The sequence below is a fragment of the Alosa sapidissima genome, chromosome 19 (assembly GCF_018492685.1).
Source record: "Alosa sapidissima isolate fAloSap1 chromosome 19, fAloSap1.pri, whole genome shotgun sequence".
NCBI lineage: Eukaryota > Metazoa > Chordata > Actinopteri > Clupeiformes > Clupeidae > Alosa > Alosa sapidissima.
In genome coordinates, this window is record NC_055975.1 from 3,269,554 (window position 1) to 3,290,607 (window position 21,054).

Consider the following 21,054-nt stretch of genomic DNA (forward strand, 5'->3'; position numbering starts at 1 on the left):
AGTGATCAGCGAGACCTGGCGAGACTGCCACCTAGTGATAGACCCATGAAAATGGCCTGGTTTTGACCTGACGTGCATGTGTCACTGATTCGACCCAAAGCGGCAACCGAGTTATGATAAAATGTCCCGATTGTGATTGTGTGTGAATTTAGTCACGATAAGTCGAGCAACGAGTAAGAATGAACAGCTATGATAAGGGATCAGATTCCAAAAATAATTCAGTGGAAATGCATGGATTCCAGTTGCTGCTACTGGAAGAAACTGGAATCCATGCATTTCCACTGAATTATTTTTGGAATCTGATCCCTTATCATACCAGTTCTTACTCGTTGCTCGACTTATCGTGACTAAATTCAAGATGGCTGCAAACACTAAACTTCGTGAAGATACTGTCTGTAAATCGTCTTGTAAGTAAACTACCAGTGCTTTTTCAAAGTTCTCAATGTCTCGTTTTAAATGTCAGGGCCCTCGGAAGTCTACCAATGAAGTGTGGAGATACATTGAACCTCGTAAATGGGTGTAAAACAGTGATTTATTTGCATGGCTAGCCCGATGCCGAAGCACCACTATTGAAAAAGCTGTTGGTAGCATCGGCTAACTAGCACCAGATTTTGGAGTGCAGGGGACAAGCCGAGATGGGCTATGAGACATACGTTCACACTCGGTATCATGTTTCAATACACTTTAGGTCAATATCACACCGGAATTCTCCTTTAAAAAAAAAAGCTAAACATGTAATATTACGTTTTTGGCACTCAACGCATGGAAAGGAAAAACATAATATTACGTTTTTGGCACTCAATGTTAAGGCAGAAAGAGGGATGACACGCACGGTAGCTCACACTATACATTTCAGTAGGGATTGCTGGCAACATTTCTGACATGCCAGATATCGAACCTGAGTGGACGGAAGTTAGAGTGTTGATTTTTACGTCTTCTAATCGGGTGTCATGCTCAAACTGCACCAGAAATAAGATGGGAATTCTAGCGTTGGTCAGGTCCAACTGAATCGAGCCAAAATTGCACACTGTCTGCCCAGCTTTATGGCTGTGGGTGTGGAGGAGGCAAACAAACCCAGTGTCACTGTACAATTTACAACACCTCTAATGTCACACACTGGGAAGACCACAAAGCCCCCAACGCCAACACACACACACTCAAATATACAAACACACACACACTGACTCATGTGCACACACACACACACACACACACACACACACACACAACTGACTCATGTGCACATGACACACACACACACACACACTGACACAGTGTCCCCCTCCATCTCTCCCTCTCATCTCTTCTTCTGTCTTTACTGAGCAGCTCTGGCTCTGTGCCACCGCACTCTGGTCTGCAGCATAATGAGTCCATTCAGAGCCGAGAACAGCCAAATGTTAATTAGATTAAATCATTCTTTTCATTGGGGTGGGAAACAATATGCCAAAGAAGAGCGGAACAGAGAGGAAGAGAGGGACAGAGAGAGAGAGAGAGAGAGAGACAGAGAGAGAGACAGAGAGGGAGAGAATATGACATAGATGAAGAAAAAGAGAGAAATAATACAGAGACTTCTAGAAAGTTAGATTTTAGATGAGGGGTGATGGTGTCTGATTGGTCTATTAGAGTGCTACCCAGTGATTGCACAGTTGCTCTGCTCTCCAATGACAGCTGCTGTGATCTCAGTGTGACTGCATTCCAACTGAGCCCTGCGTCACGGCAGCCATGACAGTGGAGTTCATCCAGGACGACACACATTCTGGCAGGGCTACTGGATCCCTCAGCCACAGAATGCTGTACATATTGTACATACAAACATATAGTAAAGACACGAACACCAAATTAATTCATACCAATATCCAAACACAACAAACAAACAAACAAAATCACAGAGAAATAAGTCTTTGTTAGGTAAAAAGTGTTCAGATTAAATGAGCTTTCCTTAGAATAGTGCAGATCTGAGCTTGTAGTTATTTCATTTCAGACTCAGCGTGCAACTCTGCCTGACCTGGACCATGTTAACAACGCTTAGCTGGAAGAAAAAAAGCAGTTCCAACACCTCATCAAACAGCAAGGAGCACAAGACACCCACGCTTGTGCAACAAAAGCAGATGCTCACATGCAAAGCCTATACTACAGACTTCACTTATTCACTCACATGCATGCACACAAGCACACACACACACACACACACACACACACACACACACACACACACACACTGGTTGTGCATCTTCACTAGCCACATGATTCAATGGGTATTTCTAATACAGAACAATTATTGATGCAACACAATGTATCTTGGCCTTTTTTTATATAGCCTATTAAACAAAAATATAAAGGTAACACATTAGTATTCCCTCCCATTTTTCACACGTTAAAGTAAATGATCTAAGACTGATCTAAGACTACAGTATGTACACAAAAGGTTTATTGGCATTAGTGAGCACTTCACATTTACATTCAGTTCACAGGCAACCTGTGGAAATCCATGCAATCAGCATGCAAGTTGCATGCTACCTCAAAACGTGTAATGTCAGTGGCGTTGTGATAAAACTCTGTGCAATAACCATTTAATCAGCATCATTTGATATATCATACATGAATCGAGTATCTTGATAAAGGTGAAGTGCACACTAACCGATTAACAAATTTGTGAACAATATTTGAGAGAAATAAGCCTTTTGCGTGCATCAGAGAAGAATCACATCTTTTACTTCAATTGCGGATCAAGTTTTGGTTTAATGTTTATAGAAGTATTCAAATTCTTTCTTTATTTTCCCCTTTTATTACTAGTTACTCAAAAAGTGGCCCTAATCTGACCATTACACCCACAGGAACATTTATGACATCCCATAGTAAATCTTCAGACATAGGATAGCTACAACAGCTTCCACTCTTTTGGGATGGCTTTCCACAAGATTTTAGGTCTGGGATTTTTTGTCAATTCAACCAGAGAGGATTTGTGAGGTCAGGAACTGATGTTGGACAAGAAGGCCTGGCCCACAATTTCCGCTAGTTCATCCCAAAGGTGTTCAATGGGGTTGGGGTCAGGGTGAAAACACAGGTCAAAATGAAACACAGGTATTCAAGGATTAAGTGGTTAAGGGTCCTAATAATTTTGCCCATAAAGTGTTTTCTTTTTCTACATTGATGCAGTGTCTTTCATTAAAAAAAATAAACAAATGAAAACAGGCATTTTATGTGCTTGCCTCACTTACAGTTTGGTGTTTACCGGTGTGTATGTGTATGTGTGTGTGTGTATACACATATGACACTGCTGACTAGGCGATGTGGCATTCCAGAGCAATCTCGACTGGTCATGCATGCCAAGTCACACCCCCGGAGCTGGGCGCTGGGTAGACAGCTGTACACTGGACAGGGCTGGGCTGGCTGCTCCCCTGACACATGGCACACAGGAGGGGCCGCACCATGACGACCACCAATGGGGCAACAACAATCCCTCCAGCACTCCCAGTTATGTAAGCTCACAGCACATACGACACCAAGGCCAAATATAACCTCTTACTACTAAGCCAGCTGGTCTTTCTAAATGACATATACATAGCTGCTTACAGTATGTGTACATTGATATTTAGCAAAGACAAGCACAAGCAGACAGACTGACTCACAGTCAGTTAGCTAAATACATGGACAAGTCAATAGATATACAAACAGGTATACATGGGGAAGTACAAAGATAAAGAGCAGGGCAAATCATTTAGACTGTAAGAAATACAGGGAGAGAGATAGACAGATGTAGCATGAACCAGGCAGGTCATGAACCAGGCAGACAGAGGACAGGATAAGCAAGGAGTGATTTAGCAGTCATTTGCATAATTGACAAAGAGTTTGCCTAAATTTAATAGGAAAATGTGCCCACACACACATATGCAGACATACGCTCAACTACACACGTGCATGTAAACACACACACACACACACACACACACATTAGGCCTAATGAGATGCTTTTTACTTGCCATTAGTACTTGGCAAAAAAGCATCCTAGAAATCCTCTCCCTTGTCAATCAATTGAGTGCTCCCGCCTCCTGACCTGTGGCCAGTGTGTCTGGAGAGAGCAGAGGAGGGGCCTCCCCCGTGTCTGTCTGCCACTTATGCAAAACAAGGCAGCGGGGTGGACAACTCAGACAGGGAAGGAGGGGGGAGGGGGAGGGGGGGGGGGGGGGGGGCAGACAACAGATAGAGAGCGTGGCAGAGGAGAAGGGCGGAGAGAGAGAAAGAGAGAATGGGAGAAAGAGAGAGAGAGAGAGAGAGAGGGGTTGAGACAGTGGGGGAAAAGAGAGCAAGAGGGCAGGTACGAGGAGGAAGAAGGGTGGAAGAGGAAGAGAATGGAGAGAATGCTGTCCTATGCTGTATGTAATGACATGTCCATTTTTCATGCCAATTAAACATTTTGTAACTTGATTTATAGAGTGGAAAAACATTAGTGACTACACAGACAGAGAGAGAGAGAGAGAGAGAGAGGAGTTGGAATAAGACAAGGGTGAATGGTTGAATGAGTGAGAGTAGTGAGAAGTGGGGGAGACTAGAGAAGGAGTAGACAGATGCTGCACGAGGGAGACAGGGGCAGGAGTGAGTGAGAGAGAGAGTGAGAAAACAGACTGAGAGACAGGGAGTAGTGGAGGAGACTATAGAGGGTGAGACAGCCAGAGCAGACAGACAGGGCACAAGTGTGAGTGTAGAGCCTGCTGAGGGGACTGGCTGCTCCTGTCTGTCCACTCATGAATAGACATCACATCACACTGATTTATGTCAAGACTTCCTGCTCTGGGAATACACTCCACTCCATATAAACTCACACAGGCAAGCGTGGGAATGTCAGCATAGCATGTATGTGAGAGTGTGCTGAGAGTGTGCTGTGCATGTGTGTGCGTGTGTGTGCGCGTGTGTGTGTGCATGTGATCAAGACATGTCTATCTGTGTTGAATGTGTTTGCATATGTGTGAGTTGTGTGAAGTGTCTTTCTGTGTATGAGTTTGGGAATTAGTGTCTTTTCCCCATCTCAATCTGTATATATGTGTGTACTTACAGACAGGTCAGGGTTTCCATTGTCCGGTAATTGCCGGACATTGGCCAGAAAAGAAAAAAAAAAATGGACAAAATTAAATCTATCCGTCCCACTAACAAATCTAAATGTAGGTCTATACTAAAGCAAGAATACGTCCTTTGGCTATGTTTTAAAGGAACAGGCTCTACCGTTTGAAAGTTATTAAACAACATGCATGCTGCATTTTAAATAGGAAGCGCACACTTAACTCATTGAGTGCCAAAAACGTAATATTACGTTTTTCCTTCCCATGCGTTGAGTGCCAAAAACTTAATATTACGTTTTTAGCTTTTTTTTTTAAATTACGAAACTAGACACTCTAACACACCTTATTTGTGATTTTGGGAACTCTGTGATGAATGGAAATGAAATATATGACGATCGAAAACTCATGAAAACGCACAATCTGGACATTTTATCTGGACATTTTATCATAACTCGGTTGCTGCTTTGGATCGAATCAGTGACGCATGCACGTCAGGTCAAAACCAGGCCATTTTCGTGGGTCTATCACTAGGTGGCAGTCTCGCCAGGTCTCGCTGATCACTTCCCGGAAAGTTTACACAAGTAAGTAACAGGCAACACTTCATATTTCATGAAAGACGTTATATCTCCATTTCTAGAAAAAAAACAGCGATTTTGATGAAAACTAGCCACTGTTTAGCTTGGGATTTCTCAGGAACAGAGGCGTGTAGAAATACACGGTTTGCACCCACCGAGAGCTTAAAGTCTCACCTTTTAAACGAGCCATTGTATGTGTTCATAGCTATAACACAGAATATGCTGTGGCTGTACAAAAATCATCAACAATGGTCTAGATTGCTGGCACTCTAGGACAAAGCTCCCGAAAACAGCTTGGCATTCAATGAGTTAAAACATCTGTTAAACAACGAACAAATAAGACGGTTCAAACACGGCCAGGCCCAGGGAGACTAGCCTTAAAAGATTTTTCCAGAGGCCAGACGCGATGGATGATTGTGTCTGGTCAGCTCCACCACCTCAAGTGGAGGTGCAGCCGCTCCAATGACACTCCAATGACACAATGAAACTGTCATTTTCCGTGTAGACAGGCTCATGGTTTCATGGACATGCAACTGTGTTCTGCTCCCAGAGCATGCTTTCTCTGTCTATGATCTGCAGGGTTAGGGCCCCCTCAACAAGGAGATTGCTGGTCCGCGGATAATTTGCGGCACAATCAAATGGTATTTCCTATTCTGGTGATATTATTGACATATTGACTGGTGACATAGTTTCTGATGATATTATTGAGACTCAGACCGAAAGAAAAAGAAACCAAACATTTTCCAGAATAGGAAATATTTCCTAATTTAGTGTTATCAAATAAAGAGCATTAGGGGGTAGAGGTGTGAGCACTCATTCCATGTGTGTGCGCATTTGCGCAAGTGAAACTGTTGAACCACTGGAGATAACTTGGGTAGCAGCAACAAACAATGTAGCCTATTTAAAACAACGAACGAAGCGGATTCTTGCCGTCCATGAAAACAGCATAGAGACTGTAGAGACTGGCAAGCTTTTTAAATTGACACTAGTTTTAAGCATGTTTAAGTTAGGTTAATGAACATGTTGCATTCTATACGGCCTGATTATGGCATTCTTTAAGCTACATAACCTGTCTCCAGTTTTCCTCAACTTGACTAATTAAGAAGTGATAATAGGATATTTGATCCTCTGATACAGGTGTTTATGTGTTAAGTCATTTTTGTCATGTGTAGATGTGTGTATAAGAGAGAGAGAGGGGGGGGGGGGGGGGGACCTGTGTCTGAGAGGTCCTCTTGCGGGACTGGCCGTGTCTTCCTCCTCTCCTGGACGACTCGGTGACTTGGTTCTCGTCCTCATCCTCAGCGCTGCTCTTTCTCCCTCCAGGCCTTGGAGGGGTGGGGTCCGCTGATTCACTCACCACTCGGGTACCCTGAGGGCAGCGCATGCACACACACACGCACACGCACACACACGCACACACGCACGCGCACGCACACGCACACATCATTGTTATTTTTCTTGTATGATCTTTTGAGAATAGTCGCCAGAACCGGAAAAATGTTTAAATGCTCAGATTCATTCCTGCAGGTAATACGATGTCAGTACAAAAAATTATGACAAGAACTAAAACATCACAATACATTCCAAAATATATATTTTACGATAACCAGCATATTGCCTTAAAATGACACAATAATCATGATGAAATGTGTGTAGTGGGTTTTTAGTGCATCCCTGCTGCTATATGTAGCAGTAGCCAACATTAGTAACCCAGGTAACGACCAGATCTCCTCACCTTGTTGTTCCCCACCATGGTGACAAAGAGCTGGCGTCTCTTCCCCCGGCCCATACTGAACTGTGTAGGGCCTCCGTCGGCCACCTCTCCCCCGCCTCTTTTGTCCTGGGGGGAGCTCCCGCCGGTCCCAGCTTTCTTCAACACCATCCGCGGCTCCTGCTTCAGGACGGAAGATGGACGTGCAAAGAGAGGGAGAGAGAGAGAGAGAAACAAAGGAGAGAGAGAGAGGGAGAGAAAAATAGAGGAAAAACTTTTTAATACCTAGCTTTCAGAACAGTGGAATTACAGCATATGGCAAAACACATACATATAATGTCTTTTATCTGTCTACTTGCTTCTGCTTGCCACATACATCGACCACACTGACAAGGGGAAATTCCACACATGACATCTCCATCATCGCAATACAGGTCTGTGGCATGATCCATATGAGTTAGCATTATCCTAAGCATTTTCATAAGCAAGATAACAACCAAGTCATTTCTACAAAAGACAAAATGTATACCAAAAGCAACATTTATTAACTAATGAACAACAATTAAAACAGGCCTTTTCCCCACAGTTATCTACAAGTAGTTTGTGCGCAAATCAACATCAGCATTCAACATATTAGTTCATGGTTATTTCATATGCTGACCTCTACAGCCTCCACTCTCACTGTCACTCACTGTGGTCTTATTGATGGTGATGGAAAGGTCCTCTGACTTGCGGCTCTGCGGAGCCATGCCCTCCTGCTCTGCCATCTTCTTATCCTCCTCCACCTCCTGAGAGACCAGGGCAACAAGATGAGTAACGCTGCGCTGCAGACAACTGCCCAGCTAAAACCCCAGCTCCGTTCCACACACAGGAGTCAACATTTAATGACATCCTACTACAGAAAGTACATGGAACACCACTTAGTTCCTAGTTCCTATTTCTGAACCATGGGGCAAATCCATCTATTCCAACTTTAAAGTTGGAATTGGGAATTTTGAAGTCTGAAATATAGACCTTTTCAATCTGTTCCTAGAGGTTTTCCGATTGAAATGTTCAAAACCCCAAGTTACCACTAGCTCAATGTAGTTTTTCTGTGCCACCAGAAATGCCTTAGGACCGCACGTTTGATTATGCAGTTGAAAGGGTCTGTAAGAGTAATCTGGGGAACAGATATGGGACAACAGCAATGTACAACAGCAAGTGGGAGGAAGTGCTATTCCCTCCTGACATGCTCCTGGAGCTCAAAGGTAGAAAATAAAGGTGAGAATACACACACACACACAGCATCCAATCAGAACACTTGATTGATGACGTGATTGCTTGAAAAATGGAAGTTGCCCTGTCTGCACTGCCATATACAATGCTCTGGATTAATGGCCAAAATGAAGACATTTAAAATGTAAGATACTGTAGGAAAACCATGAGATGAAAACGGAGATGGATTGGGTCTGAGATGGGAGAATGGGAGAGCAGAGTATGAGCGAGAGAGAGAAAGTGAGACAAAGTAGACCAGTGAGTGAGCAAGTTAAAGAAAGATACAGGGGAACAAAAAAAAAAGATGCGAGAGAGAGCTCTGCCACCCACCTGGTATCTTTTCATGAGAGCCTCATTCTTCCTTCTCAGAGCCTCGATCTTTTTGTCGAGCTCCTCATCCTTCTGCTTCATCATATCTGTGGGATTCTGCAGAGCCACAGCAAAACACCAATTCAGTTCAAATCTATTTGGTTTGGTGCCATAATAACTTTATATATTTCCTGGTTATTTACAGAGCCCTACAGTTTGATCATAACCTTGAACCTCCTAGAGCAAGCACTATGACCACAGGAGCGCAGAGAGAGAGAGAGAGAGAGAGAGAGAGAGAGAGAGAGAGAGAGAGAGAGAGAGAGAGAGAGAGAGAGAGAGAGAGAGGGTGCATCCTCACTCCTAGGAAGCAGAGGTGCATCCTACACGGAAGCGTTTTCAGTCAGAATGTGTGATCATTGGGCCAAGCTGCCAAAGTGAAAAGTTCCTTTTCCTGCATGTCTGTTAGCTTCCGGTTTAAAACAAGTTCATAGAGATATATGAGCGACAATAAGACTAGATAGATCAAGAAAAGATCTGCATGCTTATGTTTATAAAGTAGAGATTATCACCGCACACTGGTGGTCTGATGTCAAGATTTGTTTTCTTGGGAGCCCACCACAGGCGAAATAGACAATTGTGGGGTCACAAGACCTCCACCGTGGACAATTCCATTTTATATGTCAAAGTTTTGCAACACAAATGCAATCTATGAAAAATTATCAACAAGTCAATGCATAGCATTCAAGTTTCCATCCTGATCATTTAATTAAGAACATCCCAAATGGACAGTTTGTAAGATTGAGAAGAATATGCTGTGAGAAAAAGGATTACCAAATTAAAGCTCCAAAATCAGAGAGTGAACCTGAGGAAAAATCCCTTAATTAAAGGAACCATATGTAAGATTGTGGCCAAAACTGATACTGCAATCACTTTCAAAATACTGAAGAGCGGTGTATCCCCTCCCCCTCCCCCCTGACTCGAGGTTGCCAACCCGGATGGCGAAACACTACTGACTTCGTGATTAGTAGATAGGTGGAGGGTGGCGCATCAGGCCAAAACACAACATGACATGACAAAACACAACATCAACATCAGTTGAGGGCTGCAACTTCACTTTTTAAATGACAATATCCTGGCCGGACTACTGTTGTCAGTGATATAAGTATTTGAAATGAACATGATTTCTTCATGTCTAGTGAAATATCAGGGCCATTTTATGATTAATTGAAATATTTTTCTTACATACGGCTCCTTTAAATAAGTGTAAAAACCCTTAATTAAATAAGTGGTTGTGGATTACAGAAGGCATCAGCAGAACTACATTTACACCCCACTAATGATCAGCGGGCAACCTGTAGAGAGAGTCACAAGTTTTAAATACCTTGGTGTCCACATTACTGAAGACTTAACATGGACTGTTTACACTCAATATGTTCTGAAGAAGTCCAGACAACGACTCTACTTCCTTCGTCAGCTAAGGAAATTCAAAGTTTCTACATCCATCATGAAGGCCTTCTACACTTCAGCGGTTGAGAGTGTTCTAACTGGTAGCATCATCACCTGGTATGGGAACTCCACAGTTAGAGATTGCAGTACTCTGCAGAGAGTAGTGCGCTCAGCTGAACGTACTATATGAACTCAACTCCCTGCTCTACAAGATATCTATTCCAGAAGAGTACTCCTAAGAGCCGAAGGACTCTTCTCATCCTAACAATAGATTATTCCTACCGCTGAAATCAAGAAGACGCCTATGTAGTCACAAAGCCAGAACTGAGAGACTCAGGAGAAGTTTTTATCCCCAGGCCATCCCAACTCTGAACTCGCACTATACTGACTTTGCACTCATTCACTCCTCAGCACTCATGACCCCCCCCCCCCACACACACACACACACACACACACACCTACATGACTTTTAGCACTTTTACATCCCTCTCCCTATGCTACAGACCTTTTATTTATTTTCTTATTTCATCACACGTCAAAACACACACACACACATATCTGACTTTCTCCAACTTTTGCACATTTCCATAGTAGTTTTTATTTATTATTTTTGATTTCTCCTCCATCTATCTACCCATGTCCTTGATTGCCTAGCCTTTCTGCCCCCCCACCCCCACACACACACACACACTTACATCATCACTGTCATCACTTCACATACATACAGCACACTGCTTGCTACAGTAAGCCTCCTCTACATACTTGCTGCACACTGCCCCCCCCCCCTCCCTACATACACAGCACATTGTCTTCAGGATCTTCTTCAACACACATCCTCTACATACTTACAGCACACTGCCCCCACCTACCCACACACACACTACACACAGTCACTGCTCCACTCCCCTCCCGCCCACACACACATCTTCACTGTCATCACTCACATACATCATACATACAGTACCCTGCTTGCAATAGTAAAGTCCCTTCACCATATGTGCAGTACACTGCCCCCCCCCCCCTCTCTCCCCTACATACACAGCACATTATTTCATCAGGAAGCTTCTCCAACACACATATTGCACACTGCCCTCTCCCCACATACACAGCACACTATCCCATCTCCCTTGTCATCCCCCCAACACACACACCAAGACCCCTGGCTGTTGGGTTAGCCCCTTGAGCCGTGGATCTGCCCAAGGTTTCTTCCTTGGTAAGGGAGTTTTTCCTTGCCCCTGTTGCTCTTGGGTGCTCCTTGTTGGTGCCCCCCCCCCCCCAATCCCAATCCTCCCCCACTTTTCTTATGCAGCCCTTGCCCCGCCCCCCCACCCCCATAAATGCACAAATAGGCTGACACGAGACATAATTTCACTGCATTTCTTACATCCAGTAACTATATGCATGTGACAATAAACTTCCTTGTATCCTTGTATCATCACTCTCCAGTAAATATAGGTCATCTTCTGTGAATGATTGTGCATTTTCTTCAGTGCAGTATCTGCTGTGAAAGATATAGTGTATAATATTAATTTAATTACTATCTGCAATCTGGGACACATATTTTTTTTTTCTGCATAGTGCATACAGACTCATTTATCTTTATCAAAAGGAGATGAAGCAAAGAACAAAACAGCCACTACTGCTAAAAAAAAGCCTTCAGGACAATTCAAATGGCACAGGCCGACTCACCATAATAACAGTGTGATACCTCCCACACATACCTGCCCTTTAAATATGCAACTTTGTCAGAGATGTTCAGCTTTCCATCATTACAATGGCCCTTCTCAACTTTACAATCACCCTTAATAATGAAAAATATTAAAACAAAAATTCTAAAACTGAGAGTTCCAGTCTTTGAACTTGATAGCTGAATCGTGTTCGATGGCATGTTGTAAAACCCAACACATCCCTTCAAATTGACTGGAATTTCACCATGCACGCACAAGACCGCATGTCCCCCTGGTTGAAAACAAATCGAACCACCACCCAACTATGGGGTTCACCCACATCAACATAAAGTGTTAACCAAACGTAAATGCAATCAGAGTGGCCATATCTTCACATGACCAAAATCCTTAAATATTGACGTATTGACATCACAAGAATCTGCTCTCCTGATTTAATCACCCTGAGTATGTTAACTAAGCTAGTCACTCTCCAGTTTCTGTCTATCTTGACCATGTGTGTGTGTGCATGCACAGTCCAAGAGCCTCGTGACTTTCCAACAGCAGGCTATGTAGTGAGCATCTAACACATGGGCAGGACATTAGTGTGGTCAGTGTCACACGGGGGGAACGTGAGACTTGGATATTCGAGGCATTTGGCCATCAGCAAAGTCACTGTGGAGGGGCAGAGCACGCACTGTCACAGTGTCGTGAAAAAAAAACATTTCTCTCTCACACACACACACACACACACACACACAAATGTAACAGCAGACAACAGTACACAAACAGTACATAAACACACACATGGACACACAAAATGTGAAACAACAACTCTCACACCATGGTAACAGCTCATATTTAGAAACAAAGCATGCTTCTGTAAGGGTTCGCTGAACAGCCCAAGGTTCTGCAGGTCCTCTACAATGCAGCAGAGGTCATGCCAGTCACTGCAAACCTGATACACACTGAAGTCACACAAGCTTTTTACACAGAACCCTTCAGTACATTTTTGTGAGTAGAAGCATCATCGCAGCACTTCTATGGAAACAAGCTGATGAAGAATCGTTCAACAGTTTCTAGAATGGGCTCTCCCTGTCTCGGATTAAACAGACGGGAAAAGAAAGCAAAGGGCCACAACAGCTCAGAAAAGCACTTTAAGAGCCTGCAGTCAAATACAGCCATAACCCAGTGCACCCACAAATCAATCAAAGAACAGCAAAGTGGCACCCAACAGCTCACGGCTGTTAAGGTGTCAGAGCAATGATATTAAAGTGAATCTATGAACACATTTAGTCTTCCATGATCTTTTCTTGGGAGGGACACTGTGGTCTTCTGATGGGACTCCCAGAGAGGCTGGACCCATCCTCCTGCAGGGCGGCCAGCCGGGCACTCTTATCCCTACAGGGAGCCCCTATTATAGGACAGGCATGTCTGAGTAATGCTGTGTCTTTAAATGGCTGCACAAATGGAGGACTGAGCGAGTGAGTGTGTGTGTGTGTGTGTGTGTGTGTGTGTGTGTGTGTGTGTGTGAGAGACAGAGAAAGAAAAGGAGAGAGAGTGTATGTGTGTGTGTGTTTGAGACAGAGAGAGAGTGTGAGAGCCAGAGAGTGAGAGTGAGAGAGAGAGAGAGAGAAAATGAGAGTGTGTGAGTGTGTGTGGAGGGATCAGGGAAGTTGAAATGGCATGTCTGACAAGGCCCGGAAGACTCCGATCTTTCTTACTGCCTCTGCTCAGTTGACCTCAGATCTTCCATTCTCCCCATCTAAGGACTGTCCCCATCCCATCTGTCCAGCCCTCAACCTCCCTCAGAATAGCACAGCTACCAAAGAGGTGCTAAGCGTCTGAAGTCACCTGAACACATTGGATTTGTGACCCAAATGGGAAAGCACATAAAAGGCTGAATGCCTACAGCTGAGAGTTTACAAGCAAGTTAGAATCATTTCCCACTCGCTGTACTTCAGCACTCAGTTCTACTACAGGTGTATGTGGCTTTCTGGAGTCTTTTGAAGTGAGGGACTCATGGTATTGTGGTGGATCAAAGCCCAATACTCTCAAACTTCTCCCTGACAGTCAGGAACCAGGCCAAAATGCTCAATGGCTTTTAAGGCCATCAATGCTTGAATGCTAGCATTCACGAGGAGAGACTTTGTTTAACGTGAGAGCGAGAGAGAACAAGGACGTGAAGAACAGAATGAAAAAGAGAGAGGGAGAGAAAGGGAGAGGGGGTAGAGAGAGAGAGAGACGTGAGCAAGAAAGTCAGGAGGAGAATGAAAAAAGAGGGGGAGAGAAAGGGAGAGGGAGAGAGCGAGAGTGAAAGAGAGAAAGGAGGCTGGAGCTCACAGACTCATGTGTTTACACGAGTGAGGAAGAACTTGACCTCACTGAGGCCTCCTCTTGGTGAATACCTATTCAAATGCACACACACACACACACACACACACACACACACACAATACCCAAGTGAGCAGGGTCCCTGCCAAAAACGCTACTGGCTCCACCGCACTTTCACTCTCACTGTGCTCACTCCCACGCATGGGGCGTTGCTCGTTTAGTGCCGACGCAGGCCTTTGAAGTGGACCCCACACAGGGGCTGTCAGATCAAATCCAGCGTGCTTTTCCTGCGGCTTAAAAGACGGACGCCAGATACGCCAGGAGCTTTCCATTGGTGCACTCTGAACCCTTATTCCTCTACATGGCAACACACTTTATACCTCTCAAACACATACACTACGTTCTCACTCTCAGACCCCCACAGACTATGTAATATAAACACAAACATTACAATTTCATACACAACACAGACAAACATAAACACATAGACAGATCACACACACACACACACACACGCACGCACGCACGCACGCACGCGCACACACAAACAATCTAGGTACTTGCCTGAGATCACAAAGCTAACAGAAGCACATTCTAATTCTTATCCACATGTGTATCAGAATTTGTGCACACAAACACCAAGCTAAAAAGACATCCATGTTGGTGCCGACTGTTGTTATCCAGAGGCAAGCATGCACAGAGTGCGTAGAACAATGGGTCTGATGGAGCGTATACATGCAGGAGTTACTCCACTTTCTATCACATCATCTGAGTGTGTTAGTCCGACTGTAAGAAGTTTGCTTTTGTTCAATTTCAGTCAGACTAACAATGTTTACTTGCATTTTAAAAGTCTGGTTTTAGTCGGACTAACACAATCATTTGTTTTATTCAAGTGTCGTGTAAACGTACTGACAAGAGAGTGTACCCCCTAGATACCTACTCACCTACAGCTCTGTGTGTAGCTGATTAGAAAAATATTTCTGATGCAGGAATTTCCAAAAGAGACCAGAGCAGCCATCAGCACAACACAGGCTGGCCAGTGAGCGAACGAGGGCAAGAGAGAGAGAGAGACAGACAGAGAGAGAGCATGAGTATGTGTGTGTGAGAGAGAGGGGGTTTGGGGGCTGCAGAATCAGCATGGTAGAGGCGCCAGGCAGCATACGCAGCTCCCTCACCCTGCTTAGCCTGGCATGAAAAACAGGGCAAAATGCCCGCTTCACCAGCCCGTCAATGGCAAGGGGAGAGGGAGACAGGAGGCAGAGAGAAGGCGGCAGGGGAAAAGGAAAGGTAAAAAAAAACATCTGAAGAGTGCTTGGACGAGATGAAGAAAAGGTAGCCTACGTGAGGATAAACAAAAGAGTGATGAAGAGAAGAGGCAGAAAGAAGAGAGAGAGACAGATGCTCTGCGGCAGACGCCTGTCACCCACAGTGACGACTGACCAGGGGAAAGAGAGGATCCTGGCCTCTCCATGTGACATTCCGCTGAAAGCAGAACAATGAGTCACAGCGTTCCATCTGGCTCTTGTAGCAGGCTGAGCAGCCAGGTCCACGCGCACGGAACCCTCCCGGGCAGCACCGCTGCGACACGGAAAGGGAAGAATGGAGTGCCAGCCCACAGACTCTGGAATCACTCCCCGGAATTCTTCCTTTCCCTCTGCAATCTGGGAAACATTCCTATTTTAGGGTCTGCGTAGCCACTTTGTTCTACTTTCAATGGTTGAGTGGGAGGAGAACAGGGTGATTTTGTTTTGTTAATGAGGTCTTACATTTTCAACGTGGTGGTGGTGAGGGGGTATAACATGCCCATCCCAATGTACTTGCCTCACTTAAGATTCTCAACATTCCTGGTTTTCTTAGCATACCAGGACAGATTGACGTTTGAAGCTTAACAGCACATAATCAAGAGCAAAAACAGGTTTCAAACAAACAAGGCTCTCTTCCAGAGAGCAGAACAAGGAATATTCGGCCTCTCTCAATGCACTGCTGTCTGAAAAACTGGCTGAATAAAATGACAGATGACAGATAAAGAAGCAGGAAAGGCCAGCGCCGCGCCAGCAGCAGAAACAGCAGGCCTGAGAGGAGACAGAAATGGTGCCGGCTGGGCTTGGCTGTTTGACAGGGTGAGTTGAGAAGCGGGGCTTCTCTTGGAAGAGAATGAGGGCTGCCCCAGTGGTCTCGGTTGTCATGGGCTGCCCAAACACAACAGGCCAGAACCACAGTGGCCGGGCAGGAATGAAAACAGGAATGAGTCACGCAAGCACGCTCTCTTTCTCTCACACTCTTCTCACACTCACACATGCACAAAAACTCACAGTGTGCTAGCTTGTATTCCATCAACAAAACATAATTTAAAAAAGAAAAGCTGATCTTTGATCATGTTGTCAATGACGACATCAGCCCAAAATAAATCCCATTTGCTTGTTGAGGTAATGCTCATGAGCTAGTCTTACATCCAGTCAAACCGCAGGGTAAATATCAGCTCAAAACAAACTCCTGCCGACAACAACAAAAACAGAATAACTCTGGACTATGCCTGACCAGCTAGCTACACCCCCAGGTTACCACACTCCCTACAGCCTCCTATGAAGCCAGTGGCGGTGGGCTTGGACACTCTCTGCTCTCCCTCTCCCTTCCTGCCCACCATGCTCAGTGTCCGGCGCTGAGCTAACGGGGCTCTCTGGCGGCTCTCCCTCGGCTGGCTGCAGCCCTGCGTTCAGACACACAACGACAGGCAGCTACAGCACTCAGACACAGGGGCAGAACGGGAAAACACTCCGACTGCTCTGCTCAGAACCAGGGAGGAAAAACCGATGTAGGCAACAAACGAGGGGCGATGAAAGCAAGTGGGAGAGGAAACGTGAGAGATTATGACAGCCTGATGAGACAGGGTGAAAGAGAGAGAGGGTAGAGGAGGAGAAAGACAGGAGAGCGGGAGAGAGAAATACAGTACGAGTAGAGGAGAGAGGGAGAAAGAGTGAGAGAGACAGAGGAGATGGATAAGGCACAGAAGGCACGGAGAGAGAGAGAGAGAGAGAGAGAGAGAGATAGAGAGAGTGGGAGAGAGAGAGGACTCACGGGTCTCTGCATGTCAGTGGCTAAAGCTGGGATCCTTCCAAAGGCACGGCAGCCGACGCGGCAGGGGCAACTGCGCGGAGTCTGCGATCATGCCTCGACTACAAAAAAGCCAAGTTGGGCTCCGAGCCAAGACGTCTGACAAAACGCACCGCGAGCGACCCTGCTGACGGATTTCACAGCACCAGCCTGCCTGCCTCTCCCTCTCTCTCACTCCCTCACTACCCTGCCTGCTCGCTCAGTTGCTCCCCTCACCCTCAATCTCTCCCTCCCTCCCTCCCTCCTCTCTCTCTCTCTCTCTCTCTCTCCCCCTTTTCTCTCTCACTCACCCACACTCTCCAGTTCTCTCACTCCAGTCCCCTCTCGAGCACTATTGGTCGCTCATTGGAGCGCTTGCACCCAGTTAAAATTACCCTTCAGTCCTTCACCACCCCCAACCCGCAAGCCCACCACACATACACACACACACACACACACACACCTCTCTGTGGCTCCCCTTGCCTCCTCCCATTACTGCCCTGTGTTCCATGCACACTGATGACCCCCCCCCCACACACACACACACCTCAGCTCCCTATATACACACACACTTACACAAACACACACTCTCTCGTTTGTTTGTATTCCCTCTTACATAAGCATACACTTACACTTTATTTAAGAGAAACAGAACATTTGGCCAATTAAGATGTTCACTTAGACAACAACCACAGCCAAACCAGAATCCAATCCATCAAAAGGAGCCAATCTCTGAGTCTGATCTGAGTCTAACACTGTAATTCCATTTTTAGCCTGATGGTTTCCCTGTGTGTGACAGATTAGACTTGCACTCAATGCCAAGAACCATGAATAGGCTGATATAGTCTAGATCAGTGTTTCTTAACTGGTGGGTCGGGACCCAAAAGTGGGTCGCGGAACCATTCTGGGTGGGTCGTGGAGCTTGTGGGTAAAACAATAAATAAATAAATAAATAATCACCCATTTTAAGTGCTACTTTGTCAGATCTACAGTACTATCTTAATATCCTGAAGACTTCACAAATGTAATGCCAAACATCAGCATGTTCTAAACAAGTAGGCCTACAGGCACTTTGCGTGTCTTACCATGTAGCTCACCTTATCTGTTGGCTTGAACACTAAAAAAAAATATGGGTCGCGACTAAATGAACATGGGAAATTGTGGATCCCAAAGCCAGACCAGTTAAGAACCACTGGTCTAGATCTCATCCTCCATCAGGGAGACCCTCTTAATGACATCTGCCTGATCCATGCTTGGGTGTGGGAATGGGGGTGTGATGCCAGGGGGATCCCCATAAGGGTGTGAGGAGGAGGGGAGGAGAGGAAAGGAGGAGAAGAGGGTGCAGAAGGGGAGGAATGGAGAGGCACAACAAGCTGCCGTCTGGAGGATTTCCCAGAGTTCTGTGTGCAGGGCGTGGAGTCAGCCTTCCATCTGGGGCGTCTCTGTAAACTACCAGTCCAGCACACTCTCACTCTCTCTCACACACACACACACACACACACACAGGACAAGCCCCTGCCCAAACCCTGAGGAGTCAGGGAGGCTTGTGACTCACATTGTTGAATCTCTTCCCAGACGGTTTCAAGAGCACAAGAGCAAACAGGGCCGCCATTGACTAACCATTAGTGTGTCATCTCATCTGTACATTCTGTCTCTAACTAGGGAGTGACAGACTGAACTACATCACGATAGATCAATACATCACATGGATGAACTGTTGTAGGGAATGATTTAAAAAAAAGAAAAACAAGCAGGACTGAGATTTGGCATCATTTTTGCACGCCTTTATACATGCCACACATTTGAACGTTAGTGGAAACGTTGCATAAAATCAATAGCCTGCACCGATTTAAAGATGTCGTAAGTGAATAGTGAAAACAGCTAAGGAAAAACCTGTAGGCCTTGATGGCTATTTATTTTATTTTTAAAATGTCTTACATTTATGACTGTCTGTTTGATGATTTTGCCTACATGACTTTGTAAGTTCACTTTTTTTCAAAAGTGCAATAGCCTATAGCCTAAAGATTATTTTAAAATGAGTTACATTCCAGAGAAGTATTCCAGCTTTTGACAGTTTGGCAAACAGATTTTCTGCAAGTAGCCTTATGACAAACGATCATTAGGCTACTGTGTTTATTTCATTTTGTTTTATTTGTTTACGCTGATATTCTCATACGTTGTATAATTGCAGTAAACGCAATCTGGTGGTGAAATTAACTAAACTTAGTGTGGACTCGGTGAAGTAGGCCTTGCATTATACGTGAAATCCATGTCTAGAGCATACAATAAATGACCACAACCTAGCACACCACAAGGCCCCGAATGATGATGATGATGCAGCCTAACGGAAGTGATAGAAAACGTGTTTTTATATACAAAAAAAGAAAGATAGACAATGACAATTGGCTCAATTAACATTACTGTAAAGTTAACTCTAAAGCTAACGAGCAAACAACAAAACGTGTTGATAGTGACTAGCTTATACTATCTTATAGCTTATGCCATCTTATTTATTTCATATTTTGTAATGGTAAGTTAAGTTAAGGTTAGGGCTAATTTCGCCAGAGATAAGTTAGCTTTACCATTGACGATTGCTCAAGCTAGACAATACATAGCCTATATTAATGTCAATTGACTGGTTGTTGGCTTAAGAGAACAATGTTAACTTCGCTTTAAACAAGCCAAATAAAACGCCCGTGATTGCAAAAGTGCACTTACAGTGATGAAGCAGAAGTTAGGAGAGGAGGCGGAGGGAGCGAAAGAATAACGTGCAATCTCAAGTGATGCCATGCTGGCTCGGCAGACTCGAAAAAAGTTATTACGGTCGTCAAGATACTGACTAGCCTACAGCTTCAAACATGCCAATCCCGTTTTCCAATTTACCCCTGTCGCTGTGCAAGTTTTCGACACAGGTGGCAAGATTTGACCACTGACTGTGCAATAACAGTCTATGAGTTTGACCAATAGGTGGCGTATGTAGGCTAGTCTACTCCACACAGAGCTCTACGTATAGTCTGGACCAAACATTGAAAAAAGGCCTCAGAAAAGAGGCAGTAGGCATTTTTGAGGAAAAGTTGATATACAGCATTTTTAGATAGTTCAAAGGGTCTTTAATACAAATCCACCATATAACATTTTTTTAGGTCCCAAGTTTCTCAGAATTTTCCTTCAAAAATGGATGCCTTAGTCTCAGGCGAGAAAATACTGATAGATAGGGTAAAAATGTAAACCTTTATGGATCACCACAAAACTTTTCCAGTTTGTCACGTACATTAAGACAAGTATTTTTTGTATTACAAGTTTTCTGAAATGTAATGCTTTAAATATGCAGATGAGGCTTAATCTACTGAAATATGCGCTAATATGCACAAATTTCCAAATTTGACACGTACACATTGGATGAAGTGTAACGGATGCGTAATGAAGCATCAATTGCATTTTTGAGGAAAAATTGTTATACAGCATTTTTCCAAATTTGACATGTACACATTGGCTGAAGCATTAATTGCATTTTTGAGGAAAAATTGTTATACAGCATTTTTAGTTCAAAGGGTCCTAAATACAAATCCACCATATACCCAGGGGGCAAAACACCCGTTTTTTACGAAATCAGACAT

General features: G+C 44.5%; 1 protein-coding gene across 4 annotated transcripts in view; it reads right to left on the minus strand.

The window, feature by feature from the left end:
* LOC121693405 (coiled-coil domain-containing protein 9B) overlaps positions 1-20,425 on the minus strand; it is a 35,057-nt gene extending 14,632 nt beyond the window's left edge. The window contains exons 1-5 of one of the 4 annotated variants that reach the window (XM_042072803.1): positions 20,156-20,425; positions 8,925-9,020; positions 8,033-8,128; positions 7,365-7,520; positions 6,843-6,998 (exon numbers count right to left, since the gene is read on the minus strand). In XM_042072803.1, the coding sequence (XP_041928737.1) occupies positions 6,843-6,998; positions 7,365-7,520; positions 8,033-8,128; positions 8,925-9,020; positions 20,156-20,227 (576 nt within the window). In that variant the 5' untranslated portion in view covers positions 20,228-20,425. Of the gene's footprint in view, positions 1-6,842; positions 6,999-7,364; positions 7,524-8,032; positions 8,129-8,924; positions 9,021-15,291; positions 15,451-17,422; positions 17,665-20,155 lie in introns of those variants that run through there. The other 3 variants (XM_042072802.1, XM_042072804.1, XM_042072805.1) reach the window with 3 other exon arrangements.
* Between the last annotated feature and the right edge of the window lie 629 nt (positions 20,426-21,054).